This window comes from Erigeron canadensis, chromosome 4 (genome assembly GCF_010389155.1).
Source record: "Erigeron canadensis isolate Cc75 chromosome 4, C_canadensis_v1, whole genome shotgun sequence".
Taxonomy (NCBI): Eukaryota; Viridiplantae; Streptophyta; class Magnoliopsida; order Asterales; family Asteraceae; genus Erigeron; species Erigeron canadensis.
In genome coordinates this window covers 24,805,240-24,826,723 of record NC_057764.1, presented here as the reverse complement: position 1 = coordinate 24,826,723, position 21,484 = coordinate 24,805,240, and the positions used below count along the sequence as shown (strand labels likewise).

The 21,484-nt window shown below is 31.5% G+C and overlaps 2 protein-coding genes across 4 annotated transcripts; one reads left to right on the top strand and one right to left on the bottom strand.

Moving 5' to 3' along the window:
• Window positions 1-2,521: 2,521 nt before the first annotated feature.
• LOC122595065 (very-long-chain aldehyde decarbonylase CER1) lies at window positions 2,522-10,030 on the top strand. Its single transcript, XM_043767355.1, has 10 exons — window positions 2,522-2,656; window positions 5,962-6,185; window positions 6,277-6,509; window positions 6,840-7,059; window positions 7,424-7,802; window positions 8,085-8,192; window positions 8,374-8,574; window positions 8,831-8,932; window positions 9,036-9,209; window positions 9,537-10,030. Exons 1-10 carry the CDS (start codon window positions 2,597-2,599, stop codon window positions 9,702-9,704), a joined length of 1,869 nt encoding a protein of 622 aa, XP_043623290.1. The 5' UTR covers window positions 2,522-2,596; the 3' UTR covers window positions 9,705-10,030.
• Window positions 10,031-10,061: 31 nt separating this feature from the next.
• On the bottom strand, window positions 10,062-17,908 carry LOC122595066 (protein DETOXIFICATION 24-like). Of its 3 annotated transcripts, none has more exons than XM_043767358.1 (9): window positions 17,802-17,908; window positions 15,514-15,775; window positions 13,218-13,759; window positions 12,745-12,831; window positions 12,510-12,566; window positions 11,335-11,573; window positions 10,631-10,749; window positions 10,456-10,542; window positions 10,062-10,356 (listed from the first exon to the last, which is right to left on the bottom strand). In XM_043767358.1, exons 2-9 carry the CDS (start codon window positions 15,757-15,759, stop codon window positions 10,270-10,272), a joined length of 1,464 nt encoding a protein of 487 aa, XP_043623293.1. In that variant the 5' UTR covers window positions 15,760-15,775; window positions 17,802-17,908; the 3' UTR covers window positions 10,062-10,269. The 3 variants fall into 3 exon arrangements, with proteins under 3 accessions (XP_043623293.1, XP_043623292.1, XP_043623294.1); XM_043767357.1 differs by having other exon boundaries at window positions 15,514-15,760; XM_043767359.1 differs by lacking the exon at window positions 17,802-17,908 and adding an exon at window positions 15,870-16,009 and having other exon boundaries at window positions 15,514-15,760.
• Between the last annotated feature and the right edge of the window lie 3,576 nt (window positions 17,909-21,484).

Below are 21,484 nucleotides of genomic sequence, written 5' to 3'. Positions count from 1 at the left end.
GTTGAGGCTTCGGTCTTACTGGACACAGTGTGTGCATGCCTTGGGTTTTTGTTAGCATCAAAATTTTTCAACCATATTTGAATGGCCAAATTGCAACTGAGTTATGGCCGCAAATTTTTGTTTTTGAGTCCAATACACAGTCCCCAAGGAAAAATAAGAGATTATGGTATGTATAGATCGGTTTTCATGAATCTATTTAATTCATAAAACCTCTGTTGGTTAAGAAATAGCGGTTCAAGTAGCAACACGGTGATGGTGTTCAAAGGTGGTGGATGTCGTGGTGTTGCTTGGAGGTGGTGGTGATCGGTTGGTGTGGGAAAGAGGAAGATGGAGGAGAAAGGTGGTCGTGTGATGATGGTCGAAGATGGATAGTGATCGTGTTGTATGGTGGTGGTGGTTGTTCTACATATTTAATTTATTTTACTTTTGGTTTTATTTACTTTTTAAACATTCATTTTTTAACTTTTGCCACAAAAGTTTCATTCTCTTTACTTTTTATCACATAAATTTACTAAAATTTTTGTCTTTTTACTTTTTGCCACATCATTTTCGTTTCTTCTACTTTTCACACGAAAGTTTTGTTTTATTTACTTTTATACTTTTTTTTTTAACTTTTGCCACGAAAGTTTCATTCTCTTACTTTTTACCATATAACTTTTTTTCTAACTTTTGTCAACAATTCTACCACATAACTTTTGATTTTTTGATTTTTGTCACGAAAGCTTCGATTTATTTTATTTTTGCACATAACTTTCAATTTTTTATATTTTTTCTTTTCAAATTTTCGACACGAATGTTTCATTTGTTTTTTTTACTTTTTACCACATAACTTTTGGATTTTTAACTTTTGTCAACGAAGTTTCATTTTCTTAACTTTTAACCACATAGTTTTAAGTATTTCAAGTTCGGTCACCAAAGTTTCATTTTCTTTACTTTTTACCATATAAGTTTGAATTTTCGCTACATAACTTTCAATTTTGTAATTTTTGTCACGAAAGTTTCATTTTTTATATTTTTTATCACATAACTTTTGGATTTTTTCTTTTTGTCAACAAAGTTTCATATTCGTAACTTTTTACCACATAACTTTAAAATTTTCAACTTCAGCCACCAAAGTTTCATTTTCATTACTTTTTACCACATAACTTTTCATGTTTTAACTTTTGTCACAAAAGTTTCATTTTATATAATTTTTACCACATGTGTAGATGTTACGTAATATCTCTCCGGGCAACGTCCGAGAACAAAAAAAACTAATTAATTAATTAATATGTAAGATTAACTATTATATGGTAAAATATAAGATATAAAATTAGGAAGTTGGCTTAGTGTGAAAATTAAGTAAGTATAAGCAGTTTATAGCTAGATTAGTGTTATTATTTTTCTTTTTTCTAATCTAGTTTTTTTTTTTTTTAAAACGGCAGAAAGTATATATATAAATATAGTAGAAATTAAGTGACACTAGCAATTCTAGTACCATATAAGTGCAAGTAGAAGGCTAGATTTAAACAAATATACACTTCCTAGACTCATACAAGCCCCGAGGACACGATCCAAAGCTCGCAACTAATAACAACTAAAATAACATTAGTTACAACTAATATCTCAAAACGAACAATAAAGAAGATCGAGGACTTTGAAGCCATTCTTAATTCCCATTTGATGTGGCTCTTCCGGTTCCTGTTCTTATACCAGAGAAAAGAAAGAATGACAATCAAATCGAACATAGTGTCGCTGCTTTTGTTTGTTGGAGAGAAAACTTAATTTCTCATTTCGAAACCGTACGTCAAATGTTCCACCACACCGTACGTGTTAATAATATATAGTTTCTATGATTTTCCTTATGGCATTAGTGGGAAATTGCATAAGTTTGGTAAAAATAATGCCTAATATTTTGGTGTTTTAGAAGAAAATAAAAGTGGATTAAATTCAAAGATTTTTATTGGACAACGATCATGCGAACACTTGTTAAAAGTTGGTTATATATGGTCCTATGGAAACAAGAAGCCTATGAAAATGCATTCTTGTACGGTTATCTTATTTAACGTTCAAGTCAAAAAGCAGCTAGTTCAAAAATAAAATAAAAATGTTCAAGTCAAAATCCCCCGACACTGCTTATTGGTACACGTTAGCGTATATAGCGTACGTATAAAATTGGCGGACACCAAGCTAAGCTACTCCGTATAATAAGGTTTTAAAGACATTCCAATGTACGTATATTTTTATAAAAACATAACAGCCAATTATACGTACATGCACGAAAGCAGCTTCACATGTATACATTAATTGTCGTTCACCTATTATGGCTTTTTGAAAAAGAAAAAGCAGTGTCGTATAGATAGATAATAATAAAACTTGAACCAACTACTATACATGTGCCAGCATAAGTTGAACTTATTGTACCAGTTAATTAATGCAATATTTCGTGTATATATAGTTGATCTTGAAGCTAGTGATATATATATTTCTCTATAAATATATATATATATATATATATATAATTTTCTCATAACAGAAATGATATATTGTAGATACCTAAATTAATCTCTCAATCCCTTCGATCTTATTCTTTTTCATTCCGAAAAGCTAGCCACCAATGGCTACTACTCCTGGATTTCTCACTGATTGGCCATGGAAATCACTTGGCAGCTTTAAGGTAAAAATTTTCATAATTATTGTCAAAATATATTAATTAATCTAATAATAGAACTAATGTTTTATTTGTTTGGTTTTCATCTTGTGCTAAATATATACATAAATGTTTGAAATAACGTATATAATGATTTATAACAATCACTTGTCAACAAATATTTCTGAAGCTAGTAGTTTTCATAACAAATAATCACTGTTTGCACATATAGTTTTAATTTCTAGTTTATTACTCTTCGGATTTTGTTGAATGTAATTTGTGTTAATATTTATTCATCTTCTAATAATTAATTAAGAACTTAAGTTTAGAACAATATAAAGAAAAGCTTAATGCATACTTGATGCTTCAAGAATAATGAAGAACAACGTACATATATGTATTTTTCTTTGCATGCGCTAATATAGAACTTATTTTTATAATTTTTCAAGAAAGTATATATTAACTTCAAAAACTGTAACTATCTATATGAAGAATTATACGGCACCATTATTATTATTCAAAATTGGCTAGACGGAGAACATTTTGCATGCTCCAGCAAGATTTTTTTTTCAAGGTGTAATTAATTTATGGTGGGTGATTGCAAATTCAAGGCTTCATTGTAAATTTCATCCGTATTTTCCGTTGGTCCTTGAGGTGCCTAGACTCTAGAGTCTCTAATTTAATTTTCACATTGACTGTAATTTTACAGACTAAGATCATAAATTTATAGCAATGTGTGCAACGTATTTTGATGATGATGATAATAATAATAATAATAATAATAATAATAATAATAATAATAATAATAATAATAATAATAATAATAATAATAATAATAATAATAATAATAATAATAATAATAATAATAATAACTAGCGGGTTCATTCGTGTGTTGCTAAGAGAACCTGTTTTCTTTTGCCTCAGATATACATTTTTATTTTTAATGACGATATTACAATCACAATAACATGTCCATGTTTACTCTTAAAATCACACGACACTAAATGATCTTTCAAATTGGTCAAGCCTCTCTAGTTTATGGCCACTTCTCTATGGTATCAGATGTTGCTTCATTGAATTTGTTTCTTTAAGAAAAAAATATCGAAGGAAAATGTAAACAAAATTTCAAAAAGATAGATGCAAACTAAAAGTGTTACAAGATGTTATAAAAAACTAAAAGTTACAAAATATATGCTAAAAAAACCAGCAAGGTTAAAACAAAACAAAAAACTACCAAATATATGTATAAAAACCTCAAATATATCTTAGTTTTTTAATGAGTAAAGTTGGACCCAATACATGATCCACTAAGGTTTTATTGTGTTATAGGTAGTAAAAAGTTATATAAATTTAAAAATAAAATAAAATGGAAGGGGTAAGAATTGGATATTGGACCTCCACCTCAAAAGGCTAGAAACAAACCCGTTAAACAAAAAATATCAGTATTAATTTATTTTATACTTTTATTAATTTAGTTATTTAATATTTAATAGTAGTTAAAAAAGCAAACATGGTGTTTGGGATTGCGTTATAAAATGATTATCTGATTATTATGTTTGTAAAACGCAAATAATCTAAAAAAGTGTTTGTATGAAAAAGTGATTATTGGCTATGAAAATGCAGTTTTGGAGAAGTATGTACCAACATGCTTTTTCAAAACGCATAATCTACTTATAAAAAAAAGATTTTGTTTTGTAAACGCAATACCAAACACCCCTACACATAATGTATCATATATATTCCTATTATATATGTCGACGCCAACCAACGCCTTAACCCGGTTAATATATCAAAAAGTTGATACTCTATAATACAACTTGGACAAAGTAATAAACAAGCGTTCAAAAGTTATGTTGTACCTCTACAACAATTAATGAAATAAAGTTTTAGTCCTTCCTCACCAAGAATATCATTTGATCACATACGTCAATCACAATCAAAAAAGTTCACACATTCAGACGTTGTTTGGCAGATTTCGAAGTTCTACAGTAACATATTAGTCGTACTATTTAACAAGGATACTATATATTTGCATTTAATTTGAAATAAAAGTTAGTTGATTGTAAGGAAACGAGATGGTTTCAAGAATCCAATGATAGTGATATTATGTCTCCTGTATATCGTGATTTAGATAAGGCATGGGCTAAACATATGTGCATAGATCGTTGGGTACTCATTGGACCTATATGGTCAGGGCCGACTCTAAGAAATTTTGGGTCTAGAACGAGCTTGAACAAAAAACCCCCAAGCTAAGAACAATGAATTTTGCCTGGGACCTAAAACCCAAAATATGTTTATACCTAACGTCTTAACTACCTAATCACGATGATAATAGTAAATTGTTAAAAGTATAGACGTTAAATCAAATATAATTTTTACATATATGTATATATAAAATTTAAAATTTGGGCCGCTTGAAAAATTAGACCTTGTACGGTCATTCACTTTATCCTATGCCTAAGCCCCCATGTATATGGTTCCTTTTAAAAGTTCTCAAACGGGGTAAAAAAAATAACATAATAATGTTGGAATAAACATGATTCGATTCAAGTGGTATAACATCTCATATCGTACTGTGGAACCTGTAAGAGTATTAAGCATGATTGCTATTAATTTCAGGTTCCCAAAACAAGGTGATTGATTAATAATGGGATGAGTAATTCGGCTGGAAACTTATGCACGACTTACTAAGAGAATAATACACAAAAATTAGGATAAAATATGTGTAGGGATTAACCTCAACCTAGGGTTAATTACTCTCTATTTATAATGAAAGTAATTACACATTCAACCCCTTTGATGTTTAATGTGTCTACCATTAGTCCTCTTAGTTACAATCACCTAATGGGAAACCTAATACTACGTCTTTAAGAGTAAATACGCCCATCATATATTTACTTAGACATACAGATTTTAGTTATCGTCAATTATCATATCAGGAATATTGATAGATTATCAGTGACGGTCACACTAACGTGGTTCCAACAAATAATCCTAAAGCTACAACCAGGGGCGGTACTACATGGGGGGCAAAGGGGGCAAATGCCCCACTCAAAATTTAGATTTTGTCATGTATTTTCAAAATTTTCATCGATTTTAAAACGTTTCTTATAGATTTTTAACATTTTGACCCCTTTTATATTTATATTTCATGAATTTTTTAATTTTACCGCCTCTGTGATTTTTTCATGGTACCGTCTCTCGCTACAACATGTGAATTAATACTTCCGTTATTTCTCATTATGTTCGTTACTACTTATTTTGAATATCGGGTCCATGTGAATTAATGATTTTGTACTAAATTTATAAATAATGTTTGCGATATGATGCAGTACGTGGTACTGGCTCCATGGGTCGTCAAGAGTACATACGACTTTGTGACTGCAGATGCTAATGATCGAGATTATGGACTAGTGTTAATTTTCCCCTTTCTCTTATTTCGAATGCTGAACAACCAATTATGGATTTCACTATCTCGTTACAAAACGGCTAAAGGCAAAAACAGGATCGTCAACAAGACTATCGAGTTTGAACAAGTTGATCGTGAAAGAGATTGGTTCGTTCTCTCCAATTCTTTTAATGTCATTAATTAGTCTCAAAGAATAAGGAATTCAACTTATTAGCTAAATTATACATATTTTTAACAGGGATGATCAAATAATATTCAACGGGCTATTGTACTATGTGGGACTTTATTCGTTAGCCGAAGCTAGACATATACCTTTTTGGAGGCTAGATGGAGTGATCATTGTAACTTTGCTACATACCGGTGTCGTCGAATTTCTCTACTATTGGCTCCATAGAGCGCTCCACCACCATTATCTCTACAGTCGCTATCATTCTCATCATCATTCGTCGATTGTCACCGAGCCCATCACATGTAAATCTCTATCCCCATCCCTACTTGTATATACATTAAGGTCATTTTCCTAATTTTTCTAAAATTTCAAGAATATTACATCAAAATGTACTAGAGATATAAATGCGACTTTATATGGCAAGACAACCGGATATTTGCTTGTAAAAATCGGGACCAATATGGTTCAAAATACATATCTACAACTGCCGTGGTCCATGATAAATTTTCTTCTATGCATCTTAAATGCTTACTACTTATGATGTACGAGTATATGTATGTATATGAAAAGTATTAATTGCTACATATAATATGAAGTGTATATAATTATAGTTATTGTTGTTGTTGTTGCAGCTGTCGTTCATCCGTTTGGAGAACACATAGCCTACTTCACACTATTTGCGATACCATTATTGACCATAACCTTAACAAAGACAGCGTCAATAGTTGCATTTGCTGGCTATGTGACCTACATTGATGTCATGAACAATATGGGCCATTGCAATTTTGAGTTAATCCCAAAAATAGCTTTCTCCATTTTCCCTCCTCTCAAGTACATCATGTATACTCCATCGTAAGTGTACATTCTCTTTCTCATGTCTCGTATTTTTAAATCATTTTATTGTATAATTATAAATCATTTTTGTTTATTTGATTTATACATACGTATACTAGAGTCAGAGCAACATAACAATTGTCTGGCTCTTGTTTGGTCCTTTGTGTTAACGTTAGTGGGCCTTAATGATGGGCCTTATAAATGGGCCTTTATTACTAAAGTGATACTATAAACTGCGCCTGAACATGTGCATGTCTAGTCTCTAATAAAGGTGTTTCATATTTATATGATGATCATCAATTCATCATCTTAATATAAGTTTGTGTGTATATAATATGGTAATACTCAATTAATTAAGTTAATTTCTAATTAATGTGAATAGGTATCACTCTCTCCACCATACTCAATTCAGAACAAACTATTCACTCTTCATGCCATTCTACGACTATGTTTATGGCACACTTGACAAATCTACCGACACATTGTACGAAAGATCACTTGAACAAAAAGAAGAATCACCAAATGTGGTACATTTGACACATCTAACAACACCCGAATCCATTTACCATCAAAGGCTTGGTTTTGCTTCCTTGGCTTCGAAACCTTACACTGCTCCCAAATGGTACTTGCGGATGCTATGGCCCGTGACGATATCATCTATGATCATCACTTGGATTTATGGCAAAACTTTTGTGGTCGAAAGAAACATTTTCAACAACCTCATTGTTCAAACTTGGGCCATACCAAAATACAAAATACAAGTATGTAGTCTTATTAGCTTTGCATTCTATCACTACTAGAAAATCAACTATTTCTCATGGCCAAATCCGTGGGAAATTCGTAGGAAAATGACTGTTTTTCTACAAATTTATCATGGATTGTGGCTGTCGTTAAAAGAGATGTGGGAAATATTTTTTCCCATGGGCACTTAATATTTCCCACGGTTTTCGATCCGGTAGGAAAAAAACTATTGGGAAATATAGTTTTGTGTTATATTTATGTGTTTTGCAATATGATTGTTTTACTGCATTTTGTTGATCTAGTATTTCATGGAATGGCAAAGAGAGGCCATCAACGGCTTGATCGAGGAAGCAATACTAGAAGCCGATAGGAAAGGTGCCGAGGTCTTAACTCTTGGTCTACTCAATCAGGTAGGGATTCAGACTTTCTATTTCTAAATTCGAATTTAACATAATGTAATATTTTCAGTTCCTTATTATAGTTACATGACATATATAATGGTTCATTTACAAACATTGTACATATGTTTGTATTCAAGATTACGATTTCTTGTTGGAAAATTTTGCCAAAATCATTTTATTTATATTGTAGGCGGATGAGCTAAACAGAAGCGGCGAGCTATTCATAAGAAGGAATCCAAAATTGAAAGTGAAGGTGGTGGATGGGAGTAGCTTAGCAGTTGCAGTGGTTTTGAATAGCATTCCTAAAGGCACAACTGAAGTTGTTATAAGGGGCAACTTTAACAAGGTTGCTTACTCCCTTGCCCTAGCTCTATGCCACAAGGGAATTCAGGTACTAATTTCAAATGGATATTATGAGCTTCTTTTCTGTCTTTTATCTCTCTTTCCTTCTATAATTAAAAATAAACTATATAAAACTTACTTTGATTACAGTAATAGTACTAGTTTTGTTTCATATTAAATGTAAATATATCTTTATGGTATCAAAGGCAACACTTTCTTGGTAACATTGTTAATAGCTAATGAAACCATATATTTCTAATAACTATCTTAAGTCGATCTTAACATGTTGATCAAACTCGTTGTAGGTTGCAATAGCTAGACAAGGGGATTATCAAAAGGTTAAATCAGAGTTGGAATCAATCGAAAATCAAGACAAGCTGATTCTTTCAAGAACATACTCACAGAAGGTACATACAAACCACTTATTTGAGTATTTTTAATCTATAGTTAATTGTTAATAATTAAGAAATTAATAAGCATATCATATATTCATATGTTCAATTTGTGAAGGTTTGGTTGGTGGGAGATGGATTAAGCAAAGAAGAAGAGTTGAAGGCATCAAAAGGAACACTAATCATTCCTTACTCTCAATTTCCACCAAACAAAGCACACAAGGATTGCTTTTACAATACCACTCCTGCCATGTTAACTCCTAAACATCTTGAAAATGTTGACTCTTGTGAGGTAATTGGTACTTAAATTATGTATTAATCTGTTAATTAATTCATGCAAGCTAGGTGACCGTCGTGGTGCATGTTAATTATGTTAATCTGCCATAAATCTAAATACTTAGGGGGTGTTTGTCATTGCGTTTTTAAATATACGAGCATGTCCTTAATTGCTTTTTCAAAAACTTTGTTTCCTCTAAGCAAACATAAATAATCACTTTTTCTGATTGGTTTTGTTTTACAAACGTAATAATTAGATAATCTATTCAAAATGCAATTCCAAACACTCCCTTATTAGAATGGATTACAGGATATATAGTGATTTGGATGATTTGTGTTACAGAATTGGTTGCCAAGAAGGGTGATGAGTGCATGGAGAATAGCTGGGATATTGCATGGCTTAGAGAAATGGAATGTGAATGAATGTGGAAATGAGATGTTCGACATTGATAGAATTTGGCAAGCAAGTCTTCAACATGGCTTTACTCCTCTCACCAAATCACTAAACTAGAAAAACTACTATTTTTTTTTACTTGATCGAGAGTACTTGGGTTAATCTGTTTTTACAGCACGGTTAAACATATAAACTTAATGATATGGGACAGACAAATATTATGCAAATTCGTATTACTTTTATATGCTACATGATGCATGTGTTCGTATGCGTGTGTTGTTCATAAATAAGGTCTATGTTTTCTTGAATTATTAAAATTTGTGACTTTGTATTCTGTACGCTGTGACGTTCTATATTTAGTAAGAAGGGCCGGATACGAACCTGTGCAAGTTAAGCAAAATGTACATGGCCCATTATCCTAAAAGAGCCCAAATTTTTTCGATTTCTCTATGTTCATTTAAGATGAGTTTCTCCTTGAACCAAAATTTAGTTTACATAATATGTATATATGCTTCGATTTATGACATTACAACGGTTTTAAATTTTCCTAATCCGAATTGATAATTGCCAATTTTAGGTATACTGAACTTAAAATTCAATAAAATTTCATGAACTATAACTCAAACTTAAAGATTTAAACCAAAAAAATAAATAAAAAGAGGACTGATGGTTGCTTGCTTTGTCAATCGTGATTCGTTAGTAATCCCCGATTGGGATTTTCATTTGACGTCAAGTAAAATTGAGCGAGACGTTCTGAAGCCTTTTTGACCTACATTAGGCGAAGTAACCCCATTTATATCAAGCAGAAAAGGCACAATACTGAAAAATACTCTAATACAGATATAAAAACTGTCTTTATTTTTCTTACCTCATGATCCCAGTCAGTTCTCCAAACCATATACATAACTGCAATTGTTTGCGTTAGAACACCCCCTATCATTCCAATCCATATACCCTGCCAAAATATTCCGTAATACATACGATATGATTAATCTTTGACTATGAATCAACTAGATTTTGGTTGCTATATAATAAATTCATACTTTTACTTCCAGAGATGTAAAGTAGCCAAGCAAAGCTCCCAATGGAATACCGATCACGTAAAAGCAAATAAGGTTTACGACTGCTACTGTTCCCTGCATACCAGCTCCAATCGCCACCCCTGACAAAAGATTTTATAAAAAAAAAAATGGAATGTACAAAGGTTGAAATGAGAACGAACCGACTAGAGGTTGTAGTGTTAAGGTCTAAAGAAAGCATTGGTTTCAACCCCGTCATAGGGATTAAGCGTTCAGGACGAGCTAGAAAAAAAAAAGACTCATGACCCCTACCCATAAATGGAAGGAAAAAAAATACGCCAGTCTCAAAAATATATATCCATCTTTATACGAGTATATTTTTTTGATCTTAAAAATAAAGAAAACCTATTGCCTTGCCCATAGCAGGTGATGATCTGTACATCACCGGATTTTTAGCTGTACACCACCAAACATTAAGGTGTTGTACAATACTACAACTTCAAGCATGTTTAGTTGTGTACGGCTAAAAACTGATGGTGTACGGATCACTGTCCATAGCCTAAAGCATAATGGTGAACTTAATTTTAGGCAGAGGGAGTTTATGTAGGTATCTCTATATTTGTAAGACCTAAAAGCATGGTGAACTTAACACTACAAGGAAAACTTTTCAATACCGAAAGTGCTTAGTACGTGGCTACCAACCAAACTTTACAAACATGGGGAGTTACCTGAGAGAACGGGATAAATGCTATTCAACAACACTGAAAAAGAGAGCAGTAAAGTAAGATCTGATACTGTTTCAGCAACTCGATCATCATCCGTAAACAAGTATACAAGTTTTTTCCTGAACACTAAACAAAGAACAAAGAAGAACACGCCTATGGCAATGGAAGTCCACAATAAGACTTTTATCGCAAACTTCACCGCTTTTGCATTTCCTCTGCCTAATTCGTTCGCCACCCGAACACTTTATGCATTTCAAAGTTGCAATAAAAAGCTTGTCAGTCACATATGAAGAAAAAAGAAGCTAAAAACTGAAAAGAGCAAGTTATTTAGCTGACCAAATCCAAGAACAGTTTTATCAAAAATGATATCTTATCTTACATTTTATGTCTACAAATTGTTCTACACATGTGATTATAATATAGGGTTTAGAATTTAGAAGTGTAACGAACTTTTACATTTTTTTTATTGTATGAATGTAACTTACAGTTGGTGCATTGTAGGAACAAACTTTGTAAAATTGTACAAATAATGTAACATTTTGACATGCACCAATCAAAAAATTACACGTGCTAGCTCATATAATTTGCAACGTATACACTTTTACATTATTTGAACAATTTTATAAAGTTTCTTCCTACAATGCACCAAATCTAAGTTATATTCATACAATAGGAAAAGTGTAAAAGTTTCTTACACTTCCAGATACTAAACCCTATAATATATGTCAAACGTCTATACACACACCAACCAATTCGGCATAAACACCCACTATACGTGAGTATGCTCTTATACGGGAAGTATACTCGCTTTGACCAGAAAAGTCAAAGTACCATATGGGAAGTATCAATATATAGTTTTCGTATGGTGGGAACATACGGGAATTATACATTGATACAGACTCTACAAGAGCATACTCGCCGTATATTGGGTATTTATGCCGAATTGGGTTGTTCTTATAGCAGGACCCTATGAAAATTGAAAAAATAAGATTAAGTGAGACATAATTTGTTCACAATAACATATACAGAATTTCGCAATTACTTGTTCTCTAGAGTCAAAATTTTCCAAATTCTAAGGCATTTAGTAGGGACAAAATAGTATATTAGAGAAGATGGATCTGCACAGTTCAAAGGTTCATCCGAGAGTTTCCAATCTCAGTTTATAACAGATTACTTACCAGGCACCTCCTAAGAAACCGAGGCTTATCATAAACTCCCAAGAATTAATGTTCAGGCTGCAAAGTGCAAACAAATATCAAAAGTTATATGTTAGTTTCTTCCAAGATTAACCTTTGAAAGGATCCCATACGGGTGCAGAGCGGTGAACGTTTGGGTTTCAACTCCTTGAGTCACCTTGCTTTACCAAAAAATATAAACAACTGGAAAGGGAGATATTGGGACACGAGTTGATACCAAATCGAGAAAGCAGATATTGCAACCTCTGCATCTGCCATGTATCCAGCAAGTAAGACTAGAACTGCATAGTACCATAATTCCAAGCTACACATAAATAACATTGGTTAGAGTGTTAGACCGCATTCTAACTTTTAAATCCCTTCAATGAAATCAGCTTGAAAATGTTTTGGCGGTTGAATCAAAGTCGATTTTGCAACTGAAAAGCATTCAGTTTGACCGAAACATGTCAAATGGTGTATATAAATATAACAGACTGGTATTAAACTGATAGTCTAAAAGACTGATTATGCAAAATGCATCAGAATTCACATTTCACAAAAATGGTCGGTTTGTGGTAATAATATGCTGCCTATTTCCAAATTTTCTCAAATATGGTAAAATTATAATCTTGCTCCATCATATTGGGCAACAGTTTAACATGTTATACTCTAGTAACACATTGAATGTTACAAACTATATTAAACGCTTACCAGAGCATCACACCAGAGGAAACTGAGAGCTTCACCATAGGAACAAGATCCTTAAAAGCAGTAATAGTGAATCCTTTCCATGAACTAGGACACCATCCTCCAAAAATGTAAATAAATTCGCCAATCACAAGAAACCAAGATGACATAGATAGCGCAATCATTGCACCCGAAACCCCCATGTTTAGTGTATAGACAAAAAGCAGTGACAAAAGTATATGGATAACGAACTGTGAAGCTGAAAGCCATGCAATAATCATGTTCTTTAACTGTGCTTGTAGAAACATTTGTATAGTCAAGCTGAAAATATAGTTGTAGACAAAAGGAATGAACCATAATGATATATAACCGCCACTGTTTGCTATTGATTTCTCTTGACCAACAAGTTTGAAAATTTGGGTTCCAAAAACAAAGATTGGGAGCAAAATTGTCAAAGTAACCAAGTCAACGATCCATGATCGTTGCAAGTATATGCCCATCATATGGTGTTGTCCGGCTCCAAATGCTTGTCCACAAAGTGTTTCGGTTGCACTTGACATCCCTAACTGTTGTTTCATTCAAATTAAAAAAAAAGGTCACTTTTAATGCAATTTAATTATTGGGCTTTTAATCTATTTTTTTATTTTATTTAGTAATCATACAAGATTTCTTAAATTTACACAAAACTAGCACAATCATGGATATTGTATTATTAAGTGGTGTTGTTCAAAAAATACCATCGTCTAAGCACATTGCTAAAAAAAAGGTGTTACTTGGAGAGGCACATAGATGAGGCACATGACAAATTGTGTGTGACAAATACGAAAAATAAGTCATTACATGCCACCTATAGTTTGGGTCACTTGATGCTACCTTTTTAGACTCCATTAAAAAAATTGTAGTTTGAGAGTTTTTTCTGCTTTAATTTGACATTTTTGTTTTTCTAGGGCTCCAACAAAAAAAAAATTTATTATGAAAAAGAAAACCGATTAAAATATCTATTGTGAGATTATTACCTGCTATTGCTGATGTGGACATGTTTTTAACCGGTTGCAATTTTCTTTTTTGTTTTATTTACAAATCATCTGCTACATATATAATACTCGTACTAACAACTAACCCAGTTAACATCAACTATGTATGCAACAACAAAATCTGATTTTGATAAAATCACCCAATTATCTACACATATATAATAACAAGTAACCCAATTATCAAAAAATTTGTAACAACGAAATTAGCTAGCCATCGAATTTGACAAACCGCGACAAGCCAACAACCTCTAATCAATGGTCATTGAGAAACAAATCATATACATATAGATCTATACACACACATACATAGATCTATGCATATTCCTATTCATACACACATACATATACATATGTATAAATCGTCGTCGGAAATGAAGCTCGCTGGAATCTTCCATACGATCATCTCCGGCGCTAATTGTTGTCGGCGGCTGTGGGATTTGTAAAAACAATAAGCAGCATCAATTGTTTTTTCTCTTCATACATGAATCGGGTTGGGATTGTGGTGGTGTTATTAGGCTTTTATTGATTTTAGGATTTTTTTTTTAAGAATGGAAATGGTGATATTGATGTTATTGAAAGATTAATCTATCCATGGTGATACCATTGTTATTGATTTGGATTGTAAAAATGGGGGCAGTGGAGGGAATTATACATTATTATAGGAGTAATATATATCAACCTAAAGATCAACCTAATAATCAACCTAAAGCTTTTATCACATGACATGTGTAATTCACTCATTATCTCTCTCAATCTCTTCCTTTGATTATGTCAAGTGTCATCATCATATAGTTAAGTTGATTATTAGGTTGTTTTGTTAGATTAATCAATCATTTTCCTTATTATAAATAAAAGATAAGACATAGAGTTTGAATGGATGTATGCATTTGGTTACATCTGATATGCAAAAGGTCAAAGAATGAAAGCCGAAGCAGAGATACAGAGATGTTGAGAGGTTAAGTAGAATATAAATATAAATAAATATACATTATTATATAGATGGTGGAATATCTATGTGGAAATAATGAAACTATTAATAAATGATGTGTAATATCTATGTAATTAATAAATAAGTTTAAAAAAATGAAAATGTATTTAAAAAATATTTTCAACCGACAATTTGTACGGAGCCCCACAATAGATGTTTTAGTTGGTTTCTTTCCTTACAATAGAAGCCAAAAAAACAAAAGTGTCAAAATTAGAGCACTTTCCAAGCAATTAACTTTTTTTTTTTTTTTTTTTATGAATAATGATATTTGAAAAAGCTATAGGGCTCGATCACTTACAAGTATTCCATTAACAAATCGGACGCTAAGCGTCTGAACGAGTGCATAGCCAGCTAGATCGACTTCACTGATATGTCCCATAAACGACTGGGTGACAACAAGAGTTCCGAATGCACAAACCCTTGATATCACACTTGGCAATGCAACCCTCCATATCTTTTTGGATTCATCCCATATCCTTTGTTTTAAGTCACCTTCCTCCTCTTCTTCATGTTGAATAAGCTTTGTCTTGATCTCGTCATCCATCCTGTGAATCAAGAAACTAGAATCATTTTAGTGATAGGAGTTATTTGGTTGGTACAGAGGGATCAAGCTAGAAATAACAAGGCGAAAGACGATGGTTAGACGTACAATACCAAGAAAAATTTTTAATGAGGCATTTGTCTAATTTACCGCCTGTGTTACCACCCGACCATGGTTGTTACTAGTCTTTCTAAGAAGGAAGGTGAGAAATTGAAGGACGAGCTAGTAGGTCAATAGTATGCTGCTTAATCTTTTCCATCTAACACAACTTTTTAACTTTTTATTTATATTCTCATTTTAAAGGTTAAATCAACGTGATCTACTCAATCTACTCATTTTCCATTAAATAACCGACTCTCTTTAATATTAAATTCTAGTTGCCCCACTAATTAAAGCTATAACTGGTACACCCGCCTTTTCCTATGTTGTAAATACGCAATCACAAATAACTTAGCTTAGATACTGTACGTCAAAACCTCAAGGGTCTTAGTATGTTATTAGGGATGAGATCGGTACAGAAACTATCAGAAAATATCGGTTCGGTTTCGGTATTTCGGTATACATGCTCATCCCTATAAGTCATAACAAACTAGAATGTATAATGTACGCTAGCCATCAGAAAATCATGGCTTTTTGATAAATTATAGTGCATGTATTATCAATCACAAAAGAACTGTTAAAAGGATTTTAAAAGGATTTTGATTATGCGGTACCAAGGCGTACATAGATCTTAAGTGTTTCTCTAGTTATATAATTTTTTTTTTATATTATATAGTAGTTGATAAAAGTTATATTAATAAAACATATATTTTAAACTTAATTCGTCCATATATTTAAGGATGTTTATATAATAAAAATAAAAACTTTTATGATCAAAATTAAAAGAGAAAAATTTCACAAGTTAAAATTGAACAATTAATTAATATGTGACGTTCGGGAGATCGAGTAATAAACATAAGAATGATAAAAGCTTCAAAAATATCTTGGGAGGAAAGAAGGACGGTATCGTCCCCTACCAATTTCGATATATCTAGGTAGTTTCTCTATACTGATCCTAGAAAAATTATTTTAAAAAAAAATGTGTAATATTAGTTATTACTTGTTGTAATAACGTGTTTGTAATCGTATATTACTGATTAACATATATTACGAATTCTCCATTTAATTTAAAATTAACTCAATTAAATAACTAATTTATGGGCCACATATCTTATGTCCACTTACATGTTAAAACTAATACCATACATTGTTATGCGTGAGACTCCGTAGAGTCGATATCTGTTCTTTTGTTTTTATCCATGTTCACCACCCACGTTCTGCTCAAAAACTGATAACAAAGTGTTCAAAAAGGGATAGCAACATGATTTGGATAAGTGATCAACACTTTTAGGAACAAAGATTATGGGTTTGATCATCATCTCATGCAAAGATTGGGGGTCTTTTCTACCTTATAGGTATAAAATGAAAGCGGCCTCTCTACCTAAGTAGAGACCTCCCCATACACCGTCGAGGTATTGAAACTCAAAACCCGCAAAAAACGACACTGAGCAATTTCTTCTAAACTGATGTCACTTTACGATACATATGGGTTACTTGTTCAAAAAAAGTTTTATTTATATATAAAATTTGACATTATGTATTAGCTTAAGTGTTTTTTAAATTTATTCAGGTGTGATAAACCATATCAGAGCAAAAAGTATAGTTAAAAACATATAAAGTTATTAACTATATATAACTTGATGTTTATACATACACGAGAACAAGTTGAAGGCTCAAGAATTTTCCTACACTTCTTAGGTTAGTGACTTCGCATATAAACCTTTAATTACTTGTATATAGATGTTACTAACATATCTGAGTACGAGTATTATCTAGAAGTTGTTTGTAATTAAGTATAATATCTCGATTATTATAAAACAATATTTAGAAAAGTCTATGAATCCTCAAAACGTGCCTTAATTACTATCCGACAAATTAATAAGCTAGGTAGATAAGTTATACTAGTAATTACTAACTATTTGAGAAAGAGAAGAGAGAAAACTTACTATATGAAGGTATTTGACTTGTGAAAGCAGTCACAAAGTGAGGAGAAAAGCTTGTGTATGTCCAGTTCGGAAATAAGAGGAATAGTGATATCCTAGTATTTAGTATATCATATTATAATTAAAAACTCTATTATATATAATGGCCATGGTTTTAAAATCTCTTTATGATATGGGTATTTTGGGTCCTCTTTTCACTATCAATCATGTCAATGTCATATATCTTGGAGGGGTAAGTAGGTATTCTTCTTTTATTATTATATTAGATTTTAGTTTTGTATTTAATACACGGGTTTAAGACATTATTTATATTATATATTAATTTATTATAATTAAAAGTTTGAATTACTACTTTTAATAATAAAAAATTGATTTATGCATGAAAACTTTGAGATTTTTCAAAATATATGTTTATCGAAGTTTTCAAAATCTTAATATCTTTATCTTTATTGATCACAAAACATATTATATTATTTAGAAATCACATTTAATAATTTTATATGAGACAATCAAATAATAACAGTCTTAAAATAAGAACATGGTAAAAACACTTAAAAACTTCATTTTGATGCATTTATAGTCTATAAACTAACATAGTGTATAACTAATTATCATTATTTAAGTGTTTAACAACACATTAGTATGTCAAAATTGAGAAAATCATGTTTTTTGTTTTGTGCATCCATTTTGGATGCATATTCATCAAAATGATGCATCAAAAAAAAACGTGATTTTTTCGATTTTGACGGATCAATGTGTTATTAAACATTTAAATAATGATAATTAGTTATGTACTATGTTAGTTTTATGGACTTTTAATGCATCAAAATGATGTTTTTAAGTGTTCTCACCGTTCTTAATTATTTTAAGAGTGTTCTTAATTAACTTTCTCATATTGGGGGATGAGAATATAAGGCTGTTAGGTAACTAAGCTTAGGTGGCGGACACTCATATATTAATTTTTTAAACCAAAAATATCATGGGGCGCAAACATTTATTCATTAAACAATAAATAATAAAATATTATTATATGAGGGGTTCCACACCTAAGCTTATATGTCGGACAACTTTATATTCCCTTTTCCCTATATATATATATATATATATATATATATATACATATATATTGCCCATTCAAAATATATAATATTCAATTACTAACATAAAAAGTTTTAAATATTATATTATGGATAACCACAAAACACTTTATTAAATATATATTAACTATTTATTTTATTGAATATCGGATATATATTAGCTATTATTTTTTATTTATTATATTAGAATTTTTTGTTAAAAAGTATAAATTTGTGATGAAAAACAAAAAAAAAATATAAATTAAGGTTAAAATTGAAAACAAAATCAACTTTCTAAAATTATATATCTTGGAGGGGTAAGTATGTATTTTTTCTATTATTATTATATTGTTATTGATATACAATGACTTGTCCTCTTGCTAAGAATTATACGAGTAGTATGAAAGTAACTTGTCAAAAGAGTTTCTTAACATTGATGAAGCTATTTTAGGTTGTATTAATATCTTGAGATATCGATTATCCAGGGCTTAAACGGAAATTCAAAACGATATGATGGACAATACCGAGTAGTCGATAATTTTAAGAACTAACTAATAGGAGCTGGTCTATCTATCTAAAGATATATGTTACGAGTAATAATAAAAAAGAAGACAAAACAACAATACCAATGATCCTACTCAAGTAGTGAGGTACCCGATATCTTCAATAATTAAGACGTCATGTGTTTAAGTTTCACATGTGACAAGAAAAAAATGGTATTCAATGTTAGGTGGGGAGTTTTCTCTTATGATGAGTTTCTTCCTATGAGAAGTGGAGATGAACGGAAATTTAGATTATGACGGTTTCTTGGATATTTGGTGGTATCACAGTTTTGGTGATGGTTCATGGTTGGTTACTAGAGTGATGTAATTTTGTTTTGTTATAAAATTAGAGATTTAGAAGTGAACACAACTCTTATAAGTAAAGTGTAGACGAAAGCTTAATAGATGAGGATTTTAACTTTTAATGCTCCACAAAAAAGACAGATTTGTGGACAACATTATATGTTGAATATAAAGCCATAGAGGTATTTAGTATATAGATTCAAGCCGAAAATAATGAATAATAATTTTCTACATAAATTTTCAACATCTAGATCTTTTTCTTTGCATTATTAATATAGGTTAATTTTCTGCCAAGAAAAAAAAAATTCTTCATGAATATTACATGATTAGTTTATTGGGATTTGTTAGTGACAACCCTTAGGGTTATCAGTAAAAACTAATTGGGTGCATTAAAATTTATACCTTGCTGTTAGGAAAATAGGGGACGGTTTTTAATATATAATACACAAGTTTTTAAGCATGTAATAAGTTATTAATGACAACCTATTTTCTTAGTTTATTTGAAGATAAATTATATCTTCCAATGTGTTCGGTCAAAAAATTACAGGTTTCATTACATGAAGTAACGCTTTTCATCCCTGATTTTGGACTCCGTACAGAATATTAGTCAAAGTGTTGACCAAGGGTTGACTTTCTGACCAAACGTACTTTTAGAGAAAGTCAATTTACTTTCTTCATAAAACAGTTATACAAGTGAGAAAGCATGAACAAAAGATGATACCAAACGGAGAAAGCGGATATTGCAACCTCTGCGTCTTCCAGGTATATATCCAGCAAGTAAGACTAGCTCCGCATAGTACCATAATAACTCCAAGCTAAAAAGTATTCCATATTTTGACTTTTGAAGTCAAAAAAATGGTTAGACCATATTTTGACTTTTAAAGTCAAAAAAATGGTTTCTCATTTTATGAGTAATAACCGCATCAAACTTCTGAAATTTAACTATAATCAGTGTGATTTGAAAACTGTTTAATTTGACCTCGATAAGTAAATGGCCGGTAACGGATAAGGTTTTTCTACCCGGGGATGGCAAGTATTTAGTCTAAGATGTAAATAGGGCCAGAGTATCCCATTTTCATATCATAACAAATTTCATTGCAACCCATAAAAGCAGGAACGAGAATAACAAGATCCATAAAAGCAGCAATAGTGAATCCTTTCCATGAGTTAGGACACCATCCACCAAAAATATATATGAACTCGCCAATCACAAGAAACCACGCAGACATCGAGAGTGCAATCATCGCAATCACAACCCCTATGTTCAACTTATATACCAAAAGCATATATGGATTGCAAACTGAAAAGCCGAAGCCATGCTATAAGCATGTTAGTTCTTTATGCATGTGTGCCTATAAATACATTTGTATAGTCAAGCTACAAACGAAGTTGTAGATGTATGAAATGAACCATATATATATATGTACATTTAAGTTGGATAATTATTGTATTTGATAGATTGAAATCCTCTGATCCAATTTGACAAGGTAAGTTTGAGAATTTTTAACATTTAGATTAGAATACAAAATTAAGATTCAAAAATCCCTTACTTTTAACCTAAAGAATCAGGATCATCCAACTTGACGATCAACTTGAGAGGGTCCTTACTCCTTGGCTGTGAGGAGTGGTGAAAGGGGGGAACGCCCCTTCTCCAATATACACAAGCCTACAAAAATAGTAAATGAGCAAGCCTTCTCAAATCGAACGGGCAAGGGGCAAAGTTACATTTGGAACACCCCGGAACGCCCTCGATGGCCGATGAGGG